This window comes from Hippopotamus amphibius, chromosome 3, assembly GCF_030028045.1.
Source record: "Hippopotamus amphibius kiboko isolate mHipAmp2 chromosome 3, mHipAmp2.hap2, whole genome shotgun sequence".
In the NCBI taxonomy this organism is placed as follows: domain Eukaryota; kingdom Metazoa; phylum Chordata; class Mammalia; order Artiodactyla; family Hippopotamidae; genus Hippopotamus; species Hippopotamus amphibius.
The window spans coordinates 48,420,999-48,435,370 of record NC_080188.1 but is presented as its reverse complement, the minus strand read 5'-3'; the positions used below and the strand labels follow the sequence as shown (position 1 = coordinate 48,435,370).

Below are 14,372 nucleotides of genomic sequence, written 5' to 3'. Positions count from 1 at the left end.
CAGAGATGGAGACCCGCCTTGCTCTGACAGGGCTCCGTGACCACAGGAGGACCAGCAGCCCCTGGCTCTCTCCCCAGCTCCCACGATGCACTTGTGCACTTTTGCTTGTCGTCAGGGTTTTTTCTCTTCGTCTGTTTCACTGGGCATTACAAACAGCCTTCAGGCAGGAACCTCTCCATCATTCCTTGGCATTGAGGTCATAAATTAAGAGCAACTGCTCAGCTGCAGGGGCTGTGCTTAGGCTTCCCCCACCCCAACACAACGTACAGATAGTCCATTCTGACAGATGCAAAATAAAATCTCTCTTACTATGTCTAACAATTGCTCCTGTATTACAGGCCAGTGCTCACTGGAGAGCATTTAAATCGCTCTATAGATAAAACAGAGCTCAGTGCTCAGCTAGGACATGAGTTAAATATTCCTCTGTCGTTGCTATGTGTTCATATTTATGTCACAGAGAGTCAAAATATATCTAGACAATGCACAGCTCTAGATAAAAATGGTTCAAATTCCTCTTTACAAAACACACGCATATAACATACACAGTTTTAAGGAAAATGAAGCAAACAAACAAAAAAACCTGGTATTAATGAAGCTTCTGAGCCCTAAGCAAACATAATGTTACTTAATGATTTGGTGTCTCATTCCCATTAAGCTGTCACTGCACAAAAATGTCTTTGGACGCCTCCTTCTGGAATTATCTTTGGGCCTGGGACAGTTTAATTCTAACTTTCTCAAACTTTTTTTGAGAATGAACATAAATATTTAAAATCATAAGGCATTTAAAGTCAAGATTAGTGAATAGGATGGGTGATCTTGAGATTAACACATGGGTGTACACCAAGAAGGCTGAAGGATTAACAGCTTTCCGCAAATAAGGGCACACAGCAACTCAGGGAAAAGAGCTGAACTTGCGTGGCTTTATAAACTTGAGTATGTCTGTTTTACAAAAGGAAAACCTCACTATATGATTTTGAAATTAGATCATCAAATCTATGTAAACCAGTTTTAGTGAATGAATACGTAAGACTGACATAGCTAACAGCGTCTGTCTACATACAAACTACAGAACCAAAATTCTGAAAAAACATTTTATTTCTTAAGAGGCTTAAACATGTCCTTCTTCTACACTGACAAAGAAGTTTGTTATATATATTATCTAATTAGCTTAACAAACCCTCGCTGGATAGAGAGCAATCTGAATTCCTCACCAGGCTCCACTGAAACCACGCTCAATATTCAGACTCAATGTGGTCATTCTGTACCCAGCGGGCCACCCAACTCTGAGCAGCCTACAGGAAGACCCAGACAATGCATAAAGGAGTCACAGTGCTCACGCCACAGCACTAGCATCAATATTAAGATCCTGTGCTGGCTGGAAATCAACTACGATTCTTCCAACTGATCTTTCATAAGCACGCTTTCTTCACTTCGGGGTTTAAGGAGCTGATACCACTGTTCCCAAAGCCATCAAAAGACAGGATAACCCCCTATTATTACCACGCCCCTCCTCCAGGTGTAGCCTTTACCAGTGGCGCCCTTCCTTATACCCCACCTAAGAAGTGACCCTATGCAGATCCCACTGGAAGAGACTTGAGAGAGTATCCAGTGTCATTTTCTTAGAGTGAGATAAATTGCCAAGGTCCCATAGCTGCTCATTGGCAGAATCCAGACCACAACCCAGGTCTCCTAAATCCTGGGCTCTGGCTTCTTGGGCAAAATCATGTCGACTCCAAGTTTTCATTCAGATCTGTAGGAACTTGGGGATGACGTCCAATGTCCCAATCTGCCTCAGAGACTGGAGAGCTTGGCAGATGCTCATTCCAAACTCCTTTTCAATGTCCCCACCGTCCCTTTTTTTTGCAGAGTTAAAACAGCAGCAGCAACAACAAAAAACCAGAAACCACATTTCCCAGACTCTCTTGCAACTAGTGTTCCGGATCTAGTCTACTTTCTGCCAAGCAGATGTAGCCATACGAGACTTGGAACCAGGAAGTGAGTCACACAAGGCACAGGCCACACACAGGGAAAGGGGTTCTTCTTGTAAGTGGTGGTGAAGGCATTTGGTTATCAGGGACAAATTAGGTGGAGGTTCTAGAGACCTCTCCCCAGAGTCACGGGTACCAAACTATATACGGTAGTTTGTGGCAGGGGTTCCCCTAACTGCAGGTGTTTCTCTAGATTGCTCTTCCAGGTGGGAAAGCCCCCACACTTGGTTCCATGACTCTCCTGGAAAAATGCCATAAGCTAGCTTATTCCTTCTAACAAATCCCTTTTCTCCTTACACTAGCTGGACTCAATTACACTAGCTGGTTCTGACCTCAAGAACATTCTAAGAAAATTTCTCAGAGAACAAGAATGTCTTAACTTCTAGGTGACAGGAGACCAAGTCTCACAACTAGCGAACATTTTGTCTCTGCGTTTACCCGAGATGAGTCCTGTTATCACTTCATCCATTGATATCCCCACAAAATCCCAAGATGTACCTGTCATCCTTGTTTATCTGGTCTCCAAATCCCACAGTGTCAACGATGGTTAACTTCAGCCGCACATTGCTTTCCTGAAGCTCATAACTTCTGGCTTTTAACCGGACGCCTGGTTCATTGTGAGTAGCTGGATCACTTTCGAATTTGGTGTTGAATAAAGTGTCCATTAATGTGGATTTGCCAATGCCCGTCTCGCCTGCATGACCACAAGGGAGAAATCAAACAATGTGCCAATGCCTCTGAGACATCAGTTCACATCATCAGGAGTTTTTCATCATCACGATAGTAATATTTTTGAAAAGTCGGTATCACCAGAAATCCCACCACAAAAAGATAGTTCTTTCCATGTGTGATCTATGGACTACCTCCCTAGAAATGCCTTTATGAATTTCAAAAACCATTCAGCAGGAAAGATCTTGAACTTACAGATAAAGATGCTCTTCTTTATCTCTGAATAGAGAAACAGAACCTATAAGCTTGGCTGTGGTCAGTCTGCGGTCATTTCAAAGACACAAACTGTAGCTCTTCCTTCCATAAATGTTAGGTGTAAAACTGTATTACTTTAAAAAAATTCCATATTGCTGAGTTTCTGTTACTAGGAAAATTAAAAAGACAGATTCACTTATATTGAATTATTTGATACCATCTAATGTTGTGGGAAAGAATTACATTTTTCAAAACAACACTCGACAAATAACAGCAATAATAACAAACCCAACTACAGTTGCTGAGCACTTACTTCGTACCAGGCCCTGTGGCAAGAGCTTCCAATGCATTATCTCATTTAAACCCTACTACTGACCCCTGCGGAACAAGTACTACTGTTTCCTCCCTTTTACAGATGGGGCATTAAGGCTTAGGTAAGGTCTAAGTAACTTGTCTAAAGTCACACTAAGCGGCAGAGCCAAGATTCTAACCCAAGTTTGTGTGGTTCTAACACCTACACTCAACCAAAACAGCATCCTTACTTTACTAATACAGAGAAAACTGACTGCCTAATATTTTTACATATGGTTTTGAATCTGTGAGAATCCTCCATATAATCTCCATTTTTATTTCCCTATTCAGCAGATGGCAAGCATTTGTTAAGATTTCCTAGTTTCAGGCAGATGTTTATGTTAAATGACCTGCAACAATGGCCTTATTAATTCGCACTGATAATTCAAGTCAGTAAGTTTTACTGAGACCCTAATATGCACAAAGCAGAGTGGCACTCTGGTACCTAGCACCAATCAAATGGTAAGACTCAAATGTGGAGCCAGGGAGAGCTTTAGCCTGATCTTCGAAATAAGACCAAGAAAACTTTGGGACTTTCCTGGTGATGCAGTGGTTAAGAATCCACCTGCCAATGCAGATGACACGCGTTTGAGCCCTGGTCCAGGAAGATCTCACATGCTGCGGAGCAACTAAGCCCGTGCGCCACAGCTACTGAGCCTGCATGCCACAACTACTGAAGCCCACAAGCCTAGAGCCCGTGCTCCACATTAAGAGAAGCCACTGCAACGAGAAGCCCGTGCACCACAATGGAGAGTAGCCCCTGCTCACCACAACGCCTGTGCACAGCAACAAAGACCCAACGTAGCCAATAATAAATAAAATTTAAATTAAAAAAATTTTTTTCTCTTAATATTAATTCTTGAGTCAAAAATAGTTGGCAATGAGAAAGAACCCACCCTTGTCAGTGGTGGTGATGGTGGTGGCGGTTGAGCGTGTGATGGTAGAAATCAAGAAACATTATCCATAGGAATGCCTTTAAAAAAAAAGCTGGAAAACTTCCTAATTAGGTTTTCCATTCAATTTAAACATAGCAATATACTGCAGCCCTTTCAACAAATCCCAATCCCATGATGTACCCAGGAACAGTACCTCTCTTCTGAAAAATTGCCATAATGACTTTTAGGATGGTGACAATTCCAATGGGGAAAAAAATCTCTGGGATTTATAGCCTTAGGGCAACTTTCCCACTGTAATGACAAAATACACTTACTAATTAGAAGTTCTGTATTACTCACTCCTTTCCAACATAGTATAAAAATGAAGTAGAATGGAATCTCTCTGGAACTGAGCTTTCTCTAATTAGAAGCCTTATGTGGTTTGCCACTGACTACCGTGATTTACTTGTAGGATAAAAGTTGTTCAAGTACATCTGCCTAACTCTTTAGCTTTACCCATTGGACCCGATACATCTAAAATCAAAGAATTTCCTCCTTCATCAGTCTTCATTCGGCCAGCATCTTTTCCAGCTTAGTGCCAAGTTCTGGGAATACAACAATGAAATGGCCTGATGTGGTGTTCTCCTATAGCTTAGAATCTGACCTGAAACATGACTGGATACCAGCCAGACTCTGGTTTACTACTGTGGGAATGATATTTTAAATGTCTGCCATAATCACATTCCTCTCACTAGCAAGACCACAGTTTATACCCTGGACCTTGCTAATGACCACAGGTAACTGGACCAGGGCTAGCCCCCTGTCCAAAGGCACCCATGGAAGCCCAGTCATCAGGCTGTGAGAATGCTCCACACTGGACAGTGATCTGTCTACCCAAGCAAACTTCCCTCTTTGGGAGTCTGAATCCGCACACAGCACGATGGCATGAAAAAGAAAAGACAGGCTGAGAGAAGCGAATAAGCAGATGCCAGGAGGCAGCAAAGGCTATAAATAAATAGAAGACATGTTGCTGACAGACCATTAGCTGGGCATATAGGAGAAAGAGAGCAGACAGATACAGAAGACATTAGTATCTGAAATGTATTCATTAATAAGACTTCAACATTTAATGTGACAAGCATAGGTGCTGGGGATAAAATGGTGAAGAAAAACAGCAACCGACACTTCTGTAATATCATGAATGTCATTCCAGATCTCCATGAAGTCTAGCTGTGTAGCAGTTGAAACTGTTTCCTGTCTTCCTTACTTTCCTCAATATTCTTACAAAAAAGACCCATCAATAAAGTAATCTAAAATAGTCTCTGTTCCCTAATGCTGAACAAGCTCACATGCACCATTGGTGACTTAAAATAACTTTGAGCAAAACAAAGTTACTAAGTAATGGATACAGAAACAAAACAGGGTTCTCACTTGTAAAGTAGGTAGAATCTGGAATGCAATTCAATACTGAAGGTTCTCCAGTCATTTACATGAGTATCTTTCTCAATAGAGCAAACTTCTTTTCAGAATTTACCTATTTTCAGAACAAGGACAAAGGGACAACAGCAGAACTACCCTATAAAATTTCTTCTATAAGGTAAAGGTTCTGTCAGTGGAAAGCGACCCACTTAACTTTCATCTCTTTCCCTAAAAACAGCAATAAAGAGTTCAACTTACACGGCGAGGATTCTAGGTTACCTGGACAGGACTGAAATTACCATCACATCTTACTAAGTCGAGAATTAGTTAAGCATATGTGAATCAAGAACACCATCCTTTTTGTTTGTTTGTTTTTGTTTTTTAAAGGCAAGATAAGTTAAATTATTATTTGCATTAAGGTGGAAAATATGAACAATTAGCATTCCAGGCCCTACTTATAGCACAGGGTTAATCAACGGATTGGGAAAAACCACTGTTCTTCTAAATTTCAGAGTGCTTTGCTTTCCATTTCTATGCTCTGTGCTTTTAAGAGCCCTAATTAGACACAGCTACCCTAGCAGCAGTGCAATCCACCACAAGCAGTTCACTAAGAAATGACAGCTTTTGGAATAAAAGAAACTCTGGAGCTAGGAGAGCTTTTCAATGCGTTTGTTGTTGAGCTCAATCTCTGGCCTCAGAAAAGAAGGTGTTTTCTATATTTTTGAGGACACACAAGAGCAAAAAGGCTTCTTTTGCACTGAATAACCAAAAGCCTACCTGGCATAGGTTCCAATTCAAACTCAACAACCACAACAATATTTTGAGACAATGAATGACTAACAGCAACTCTGAAACACTTCAGAATCCCTGGCACAGCAGGCATTCGGCAAAAGTTAACTGAAAAGAGAAATGATCCTGGTGATCGTTCGCCACTCTGGTAGATTTTTGAGAGTTTGTTGTTTATTTTGTTATACATTTATCTGTCTAAACAGTTGTTAGAATAATCAGAGATTTACTCTTGAAGAGCCATCTGGGGCGTCTGTTTCTCCAGCTCCTGCCAACGCTGGCGCGCGTGACACCCACAGCACAGTGAGAAGCAGGCCTACCTCTTCCATTCTGTTCCCAGGCTTACTTAGACCGCAAGCTCTACGCTGGACGTTATTAAAAACAGAAAACAAACACACACACAGAGGAATGTATTATTGATTAGAAGGTAATTAACTGTCAACTGATCAAATAGTTGATCTACGATTCAGCTTTTTCACTCTGATTGCCAAGACTGCCTGCTTGTGTAATTATGACTATAATTATTCAAATAGCTGTACATGAAGGTCTACCTGCCTCCTCCAAATATTCCAGACTTTATTCTTGGATGGAGCCAGATAATCAGAGAGCTATGCTGTGTTGTTTTAACTCCTCAAAGAATCGCCTTTGATGAAACATGCTTTAGCTAATACCACCAGCCAGGGTATTAGCTGGTGGTATTAACCACACCATGCTGGTCTTGGAAGCCCCCTTGAAAGACCAGCACGTGACCCTCAGCACTGCAAGGCTCAATGGCGCTGAGTGGAGAACACTCAGGAACCCAGGCTTAAATGGAGGGACAGCCACCATATGTCTTTTCTGAAAGTCCACGGGAGAGATTTTTCCAGGTGAACTGTGTTTCATCTGGAGCAACCATTTTGTTTTTACTTTATAGCTACTATCAGTTTGTCATTATTGAAGTTTTATCTTGTGCTTGGCACTTAATATGTGTTTAACAAATATCTGTTGAATGAATGGGTCACTCCATGCTCTGACCACTGACTGAGAGGTAAATGTGTTTCCGAGAGAATCAACTGCTACAGGCAGGTCTAATGGCTTTAAGTTCTGACTCTACCCTTGGCTTCACTGTATTTTCTGGGGTTAATTTTATCTTTATTCATTTACTCATTCATTTCACCCTGTAAACTACTTCATAGCCTTTCCTGGAAAAGCAAGATGGGATAAAAATGGTTAAGATCAAATTGTAAAATTCCACAGCTTATGCTGACACTATAGCCTTGGCTAAAATGATCTTAAACTTGTCTTTTTTTCTATTCCTCTTCTGCCATCCTCTCAAAACAATATGATGGAATTATTATTTTTTTAATTCTATTTCAAAATGTGTTATTTATTTACTTTGACCCCACTATTGAAATGGTTCCTCTTCAAAAGCAGGGATGTTACAGTAATTTATCCATCTGTGTAGGTGCACCAGGAACCAACATACAGCTGCGTCAATGCTGCAGTTTCTCACAGAGCTGGTGTTATTTTGGAAAGTGAATGACAAAGATGTATAAATTTTAAATTGTGAAGAAAGGCTGAATACTAATTTAGATACTTTGGAGAACTGCAGCGTGGGTAAGAAAGAAAGGTTTTTTTTAAAACAAAGTGCAGTTTTGGGGGTGAACTGATGTGTTTCAGGCAAGATGGAGAGGAGGGGAACTATGAACTCTTGGGTGTCTGGTACCCGATTTAGGATGAAGAATTCTCTTCCCAGTTAAATGAACACTACTCTCCCACACTATTTATTACATTTCTCTCCAGGACTCAGGAGAGCTGGGTTCTAACCGCATTTAATTCAGTGCCTCTAAAACTAGACTAAGTGCACGCCAGGATTCATTGCTGCCCCAGTTTGTTTCCTCTCTGTTCGCAGCCTGTAGGCTCTTGCCACAGAACAAAATTACGATTCTAAGACATTTTTGAAAAACATCATCAGCGTCCTTAATAGCATCATAACTCTGAAAAACATCATCAGCGTCCTTAATAGCATCATAACTCTTTTTTTAATCCTCAATTCTCTTCCATATTTTTCACATGAAACTAATGATGCTATAAACACCATGCATGCACATACTGTGTAAAAAATACAAATGCACAGTAGGATGACAAGGAGAAAAGAAAGTATCAATACCATTGATACGCTTAAGATAAATACAACATCCACTCCTCTAAGTGGCTGTCAAAATATTTTGATCAACTAGAATGCTTTTCATAGACTCTTACTTTAAAAACAGAGCATTAACTGACAGTGAGCGTTGTTTTCTTATACAGACACTTTGCTGTAAAGTATTTGTGAAGGGATTTGATGTGTCCTGCCCCCTGAGGATATGTATGTTTAACTTAATGCTGACACCCCTGTCTCCCAAAGAGCTAGTGATGGCCCCAACCAAAGGGCTCCAAAGTGCGATGGAAAAGAGCCTGGACGCTAGATATACAGGCATGGAAGGACAGGCAGGACTTACTGTGGAGTGAAAAAAGAAAATGCAGAGTAGAACAGCATGATCTCATTTGTGTAAAACCAAAACAGAAAAGTATTTATATAATTGTGAGAGACCTGTTTATATCTGTCCAGCGTGTGTCTCTTCCATGCCCAATCGCCTTTCTGCCCATGTCCTCTCTCCTAGAGGACCCCTGTGTGTTTCAGGGTGGACAAATCTCATCTGCCACCCTGGGTGGACAGATGACTCAGTCCTGGTTGATCAGAGACATCCTGTGACCGTGGAGGAAGCCTTGTCAGGAATGGCTTCTTCTCTCCTCTGGGGCTGCTGAGCTGGCAACACTGCTGGAGGCCATACCACCTCCGTGAAGAAAAAGCCCAAACATGAAGCCACGCAGAAGCAAGCAGGATCCAAAACCAGAGATGGAGCCCTGCAAACATGCTTTGAATCCCAAGAGCCAGCTGTTCTTAATTACACAACTCAATATACTACCTTTTTAGTGTGTTTTGGGGTTGAGGAAGAGCCTTAACTGAGTTTAAACTAGATTTCTGCAATTCTCTGTGGAAAATTTCCTAACCCAAGAACAGTCAGAGAGGGATGCAACATTGCTGGCTTTGAAGATGGAGGAAAGTGTCCAAGAGTCAAAGAATGTGGGCAGCCTCTAGCAGATGGAAAAGGCAAGGAAATATCTTCTCCCCTTGAGGTTCCAGAAACGAACACAGCTTTGCAGATGCCTTGATTTTAACCCGGTGAGACACATGTAGAACGTCTACAAAACTGTAAGATAATGAACTGGTGTTGTTTTCAGCCTCCGAAAATAACTTTCAAGTACAGAAAAGTGGGGAACGTTTCTAGAAGGATTCCACAGTGTTATCTCTGTGGAATGGAAATGAGGGTGGGAGAGGAAAAGGGGGGGATATTTTATAATTTTTTAACAATCAATGTGCATTATTTTAAATAACTTAACTAATTTTAAACATGGAACCAGAATAAAAACCTAAGAATCATAGGTATTATCACCCACCCAGGAGAGTCAGAATAGCAGCTGCTTGACAAATCTAACAGCACAGCATGGATGTGGTGTGTGAGGAATTCCAACTAGCACCATAATTGTGCTAGTAACACAAGGGTCAGCCAACGAGCCAACACTCCCCCTTTGCACACCACACACCCGGTCAAGCCAGGTCCTTCCAGCCCAATCCCACTGGAAGGCTTTATCCTACTTGCAGGGGCTGGGACATAGCTCTCACATGGATTCATGGATTCTTGAAGCTGATTTTGAAGACAAGGCTGGGGGAGACAGAGAAGAGAAGCCAGAATAGTAATTGGCCTACAATTTAGCACACTTTTCAACAGAAAATCAACAAATTGCCAACAAATTGCTATGCTCATAAAGAACTGCCCTGCTCTGCAATGAGCATTTAGCAGAAGAGAAAAGACAACTCATGAATGCCACTCTGCAGAACCAGCTGCCATTCCAGGGGGTCCCCAGCTGAATTTTAATCGGCTTCACGTAGGGAAAGGGGGAAAGCAGGAGAGCTGGCGGCTCTGGGCCTGTTTCTCTGCAGTCATTCTCTCTCCAGTGCTTGAGACAGAACACCAGACAGCGAGCCGTCTGGTGCACAAGTCAGTGGTGGCTTTCTACTAGTGAACGCCCAATGCAGGGGCACGTTCAATATACTCCTCTCGAAGATTTTCAGAAAGGAAGATACCTGGTCCTCCCCGCAACAACTAACTTACATTGAATGCTCACCTTTCTTTTCTAAATTCACTTCATTTTACTTAGACAAGAGAAGTCAGTCAGGACATTCTGCCAAGTGTAGGGGAGATGATACACAGAGAACACACAGTAGCTACACAGAGAACTTCTTTTCATTTGTCTTGTGGTCTATGCCCAAAGGACAACAGCAACAAAACAATGCAGCCTGAGCCACTTCACTGCTGTTTAGCCTGGTCCTTCATCAAGAGTGACAGGGAGGGGACCTTCCCTGGTGGTCCAGTGGTAAAGAATTCATCCTGCAACGCAGAGGACTGGGGTTCGATCCCTGGTCAAGGAACTAAGATCCCACACGCCGAGGTGCAACTAATCCCACATGCCACAACTACTGAACCTGCACACCTCAACTAGAGAACACCTGCATGCCACAACTAGAGAGAAGCCTGAGTGCCACAATGAAAGATCCCATATGCCTCAACAAAGATCCTGTGTGCCGCAACTAAGGCCCGACGCAGCCAAAAAAATAAATAAATAAAAATTAAAAAAAAAAGAAGAAGAAGAAGAAGAAGAGTGACAGGGAGGGTGAAGGAAAGGCCATTATCCGTTCCAGGTCTGCTTCAAACCAACAGGAGATTTCTATTTCTATGTCCCTCTTTTTCTCCACCTTCTTTCCTACCCTCCTCCTCTTAGAAAGATATGGCTAAAGAAGAAAAACGCCAAGGCCAGAGACCTAGGCCAATGCACAACATTTAAATAGTATGAATAAAACATACTGAGGATGCAAATATGTAAGTCGTAGATCTTTGGCCTTTCCCATTTATCTACTGGGAATAAACTGAGGTCAATTTCAGATTCCAATTTAAGGACAAAAGGTTAATTTAATAATTCAGGTAGAAAATGTATTTCAAATATAAAATAGAATTTTAAATTGCCTTAAGCTCTAAAGGCAAAAATTTTAAATATTCTAAGTTTATCAACGTGGTTGAAGTATTTTCAGATTTTACTTACTGTAGATAGCATATCTCTAAAAAGACTTTGGTGGAGATTACTACTGCACCATAGTCAGAGACCCTGGAAACAAATTCTTAAAATGCTTTTGAATGATCTTCCCATGTATGTGCATCTCAGGTCCTTCTTTCAACTTTGCTAGGGTCTAAGTCCCTCCCCCCAAGAAAAATTAAAATGAGTAGTTCAACAGCAATATTAAACTGATCACTACTTGACAGAAATAAAAATAACAATTTGAATAACACCACAAAGCTTACAAAGCATTTTACCTAAATACAAGGCTCGATCTTGGCATGACATACATGGAGTGGATATTATTGCCCTGTTTTATGGATAATAAAAGAGTAAAAATATCATTCCCCTTATTTCCCGAAACATGCCCCTGTGACAGTCACCTGCTGACGCTAAGAGTCAGACTCCCTGCTCACCAGCAAGGGATGAGTCACTTACCAACACACAGGATGTTGAAACAGAAGCCCTGAGACGTCGACTTGTTGACCAGCTGGTCGGGGAGACTGTCAAATCCAACATGGCCAGAAAGCGACAAGTTTCGGAGCTCTTCATTCTGGAATTTCAGAGAGGAAACGTTTGAGAACCCAAGACGATGCCACCTGGATGCCCCTCCCTCTCCCACCGTCTCTTCTTGACACACATGGAGAAAGGTGACCCCTCTGTGCCTACCCATCCCTGGCTTCTACACAACTGAGGCTACCAACTCCAGAGCCAGGCTCTTTCCACAGAATCACACTGACTCCCTAAGTACACCACCTCCCTCCCAGGCAGCTCAGGTCCGCTTACAGGCACACTAGTCCAGGGGAAATAAGCTTCTCGCAGTGGTTGATTCAGATATGACCTTAGTGACATGAAAAGCTCCAACCAGTGGTTAGGACTCTGCGCTTTCACTGCTGAGGACACAGGTTCAATCCTGGGTTGGGGAACTAGGATCCTACAACTCACGTGACATGGCCCACGCCCCCCCCCCCCCCCCCCCAAAAAACCAACTCCAACCATTTTGACAGCTTCAAGCACTCAAGAAAACCTTTCAATTTACTTTCAACCCAGAGGAAAAAAAAATAAATGACACTCATCCAGATACAGGAAGGAGCTCTGAGAAGCTCACAGTGGAGGATGCAGGCCTATTACAATTATGGAAATTCTGTAACCACCATAATGAACATACTGAAAATGGCACTTGCACAGGACTTGGTCCCTCTCCTCCATGAGCTGGACGGCCTTCTTGGGGCCTCTTGGTTCTCCCCCCCACAGCTGCTAGCACAGGTTCTGCATTTCCCGCACCTACTCAAGAGTCTACTGAAGGAGACTGGTGCTAAGATAGTTATCATACATTTTAAAAGCCGGATGATTTATGCTGTTTTATTAGATGGTGCTGACTGCCTCCACAACTCTGAATGCATTCCGGGGGTATTGGAGATCATCTGTGAAACCTTTCTTTCCCAGGAAAACAGAGGTCGGCTACGGCCTTTTCAATTAAACACCACAGTTACGGTATGGGATTCCAGCAACTAGATATTGAAAGCCTTCCTGAAAATGAGACTCCTGGTGTCCGGCTATGCTGCCAATGAGCTTTATACTCAAGATACTGAATTTTGGGTGAGAAAACGAGCCTCAAATTTCCATTTTTTAATAAAGAAGAAAAAGCCTTGCACAGGATCATTTGGTCAATATTTTTAAAAAGACTGGTTTTTGTTATCCTCCTATGTGTATTACACAATGATGAGAGTGATGTCTTTTAATAATCAAAGACTGAGACTCCATTTCCAAACCACTACAGTCACTATAGAGGCAGGGAAATGTGAATCTATAAATGTTGTGATTTTAATGGAATGTTTTATAAACAATACAATGTCTAAGGGCCTTGCAGGCTCTAAGATTCTGATTCTGTGAAACAAGATGAGAAACCACCGCACTGCCTGAATACCACGGTGGCAGCTGCAGGTTTGAGGTCAATGGGACAGAGAACAGATGCCTAGGCTATGAATAGTCTCCTTGAAACCTGCCAACAGTGAATATGAGACTCAAGAGTGGGCTCTTATCCTTGAGCAGGATGGCCTGGCCAACACTGCACCCAACAGCTCGGGGAGCAGCCCCCACGGGCAGCAGCCCTGGTAGCTGGCCAGGCCTCCCAACACCACCACACGGCCCTAAGGCTACCACCTGCCCCTTCCTCTTCAGATACCTCAAAGGTTCAGACGGCAGGTATTTTTAGGGTGTTTGCCACATCCGCCAAGACCGGGGGAGGAAGATTTGAAATGAGTCTGGGTTATATTTAGAACTCTTTCCATCACAGCTGTGCAGTGGCTGCTGTGTAGCCGGCGAGGAAAAGCCATCACACCAGCCTCTTTCCTGATGCACCACGGCCTTGAACAGTCAGCGAGCAGCATGAAAGGGGACGAGGTAAAGAAGAATCATCGCCCTACACTCCCTCTCCTCTTTGCCGCAATAATTCTCTTAATTTCCAGAGGGGCGGAAAGAGTGGTTTATTGCTCTGGATTCTGGACTCTTGTTGGGTTTTTAGATTCAGATATCCACCCAGGAGCCAATCCTGGGAAAGAATCAGAGTTAGTAATTATAGCTCTCATCCCAGAACCCAATGCTCAGCATCTCATATTCTCACCATTTCCAAAACATGAGAAACCACCCACACACCCACTGAGTATTTTTATACCCACTGAAAACCACACAGAAAATGAAGGGTTATAAAACAGTTTGGTCTTGAAATTTTTTTTTAATTTAAATTTATGTCTTCAGAGTTTCTTCTTTGTCATATAAAATATGTAAAATTTTATAATGCCATTTAAAATTCCATAATCTGAGCCTGTTTCTCTGC

General features: G+C 42.3%; 1 protein-coding gene across 5 annotated transcripts in view; it reads right to left on the bottom strand.

Moving 5' to 3' along the window:
• The window catches only part of SEPTIN11 (septin 11), an 89,156-nt gene that overhangs the window by 32,884 nt on the left and 41,900 nt on the right, over positions 1-14,372 (bottom strand). For all 5 annotated transcript variants that reach the window (XM_057728629.1, XM_057728633.1, XM_057728628.1 and 2 more), the window contains exons 2-3: positions 11,975-12,089; positions 2,487-2,682 (exon numbers count right to left, since the gene is read on the bottom strand). In XM_057728629.1, coding sequence (XP_057584612.1) covers positions 2,487-2,682; positions 11,975-12,089 — 311 coding nt within the window. The remainder of the gene's footprint in view (positions 1-2,486; positions 2,683-11,974; positions 12,090-14,372) is intronic.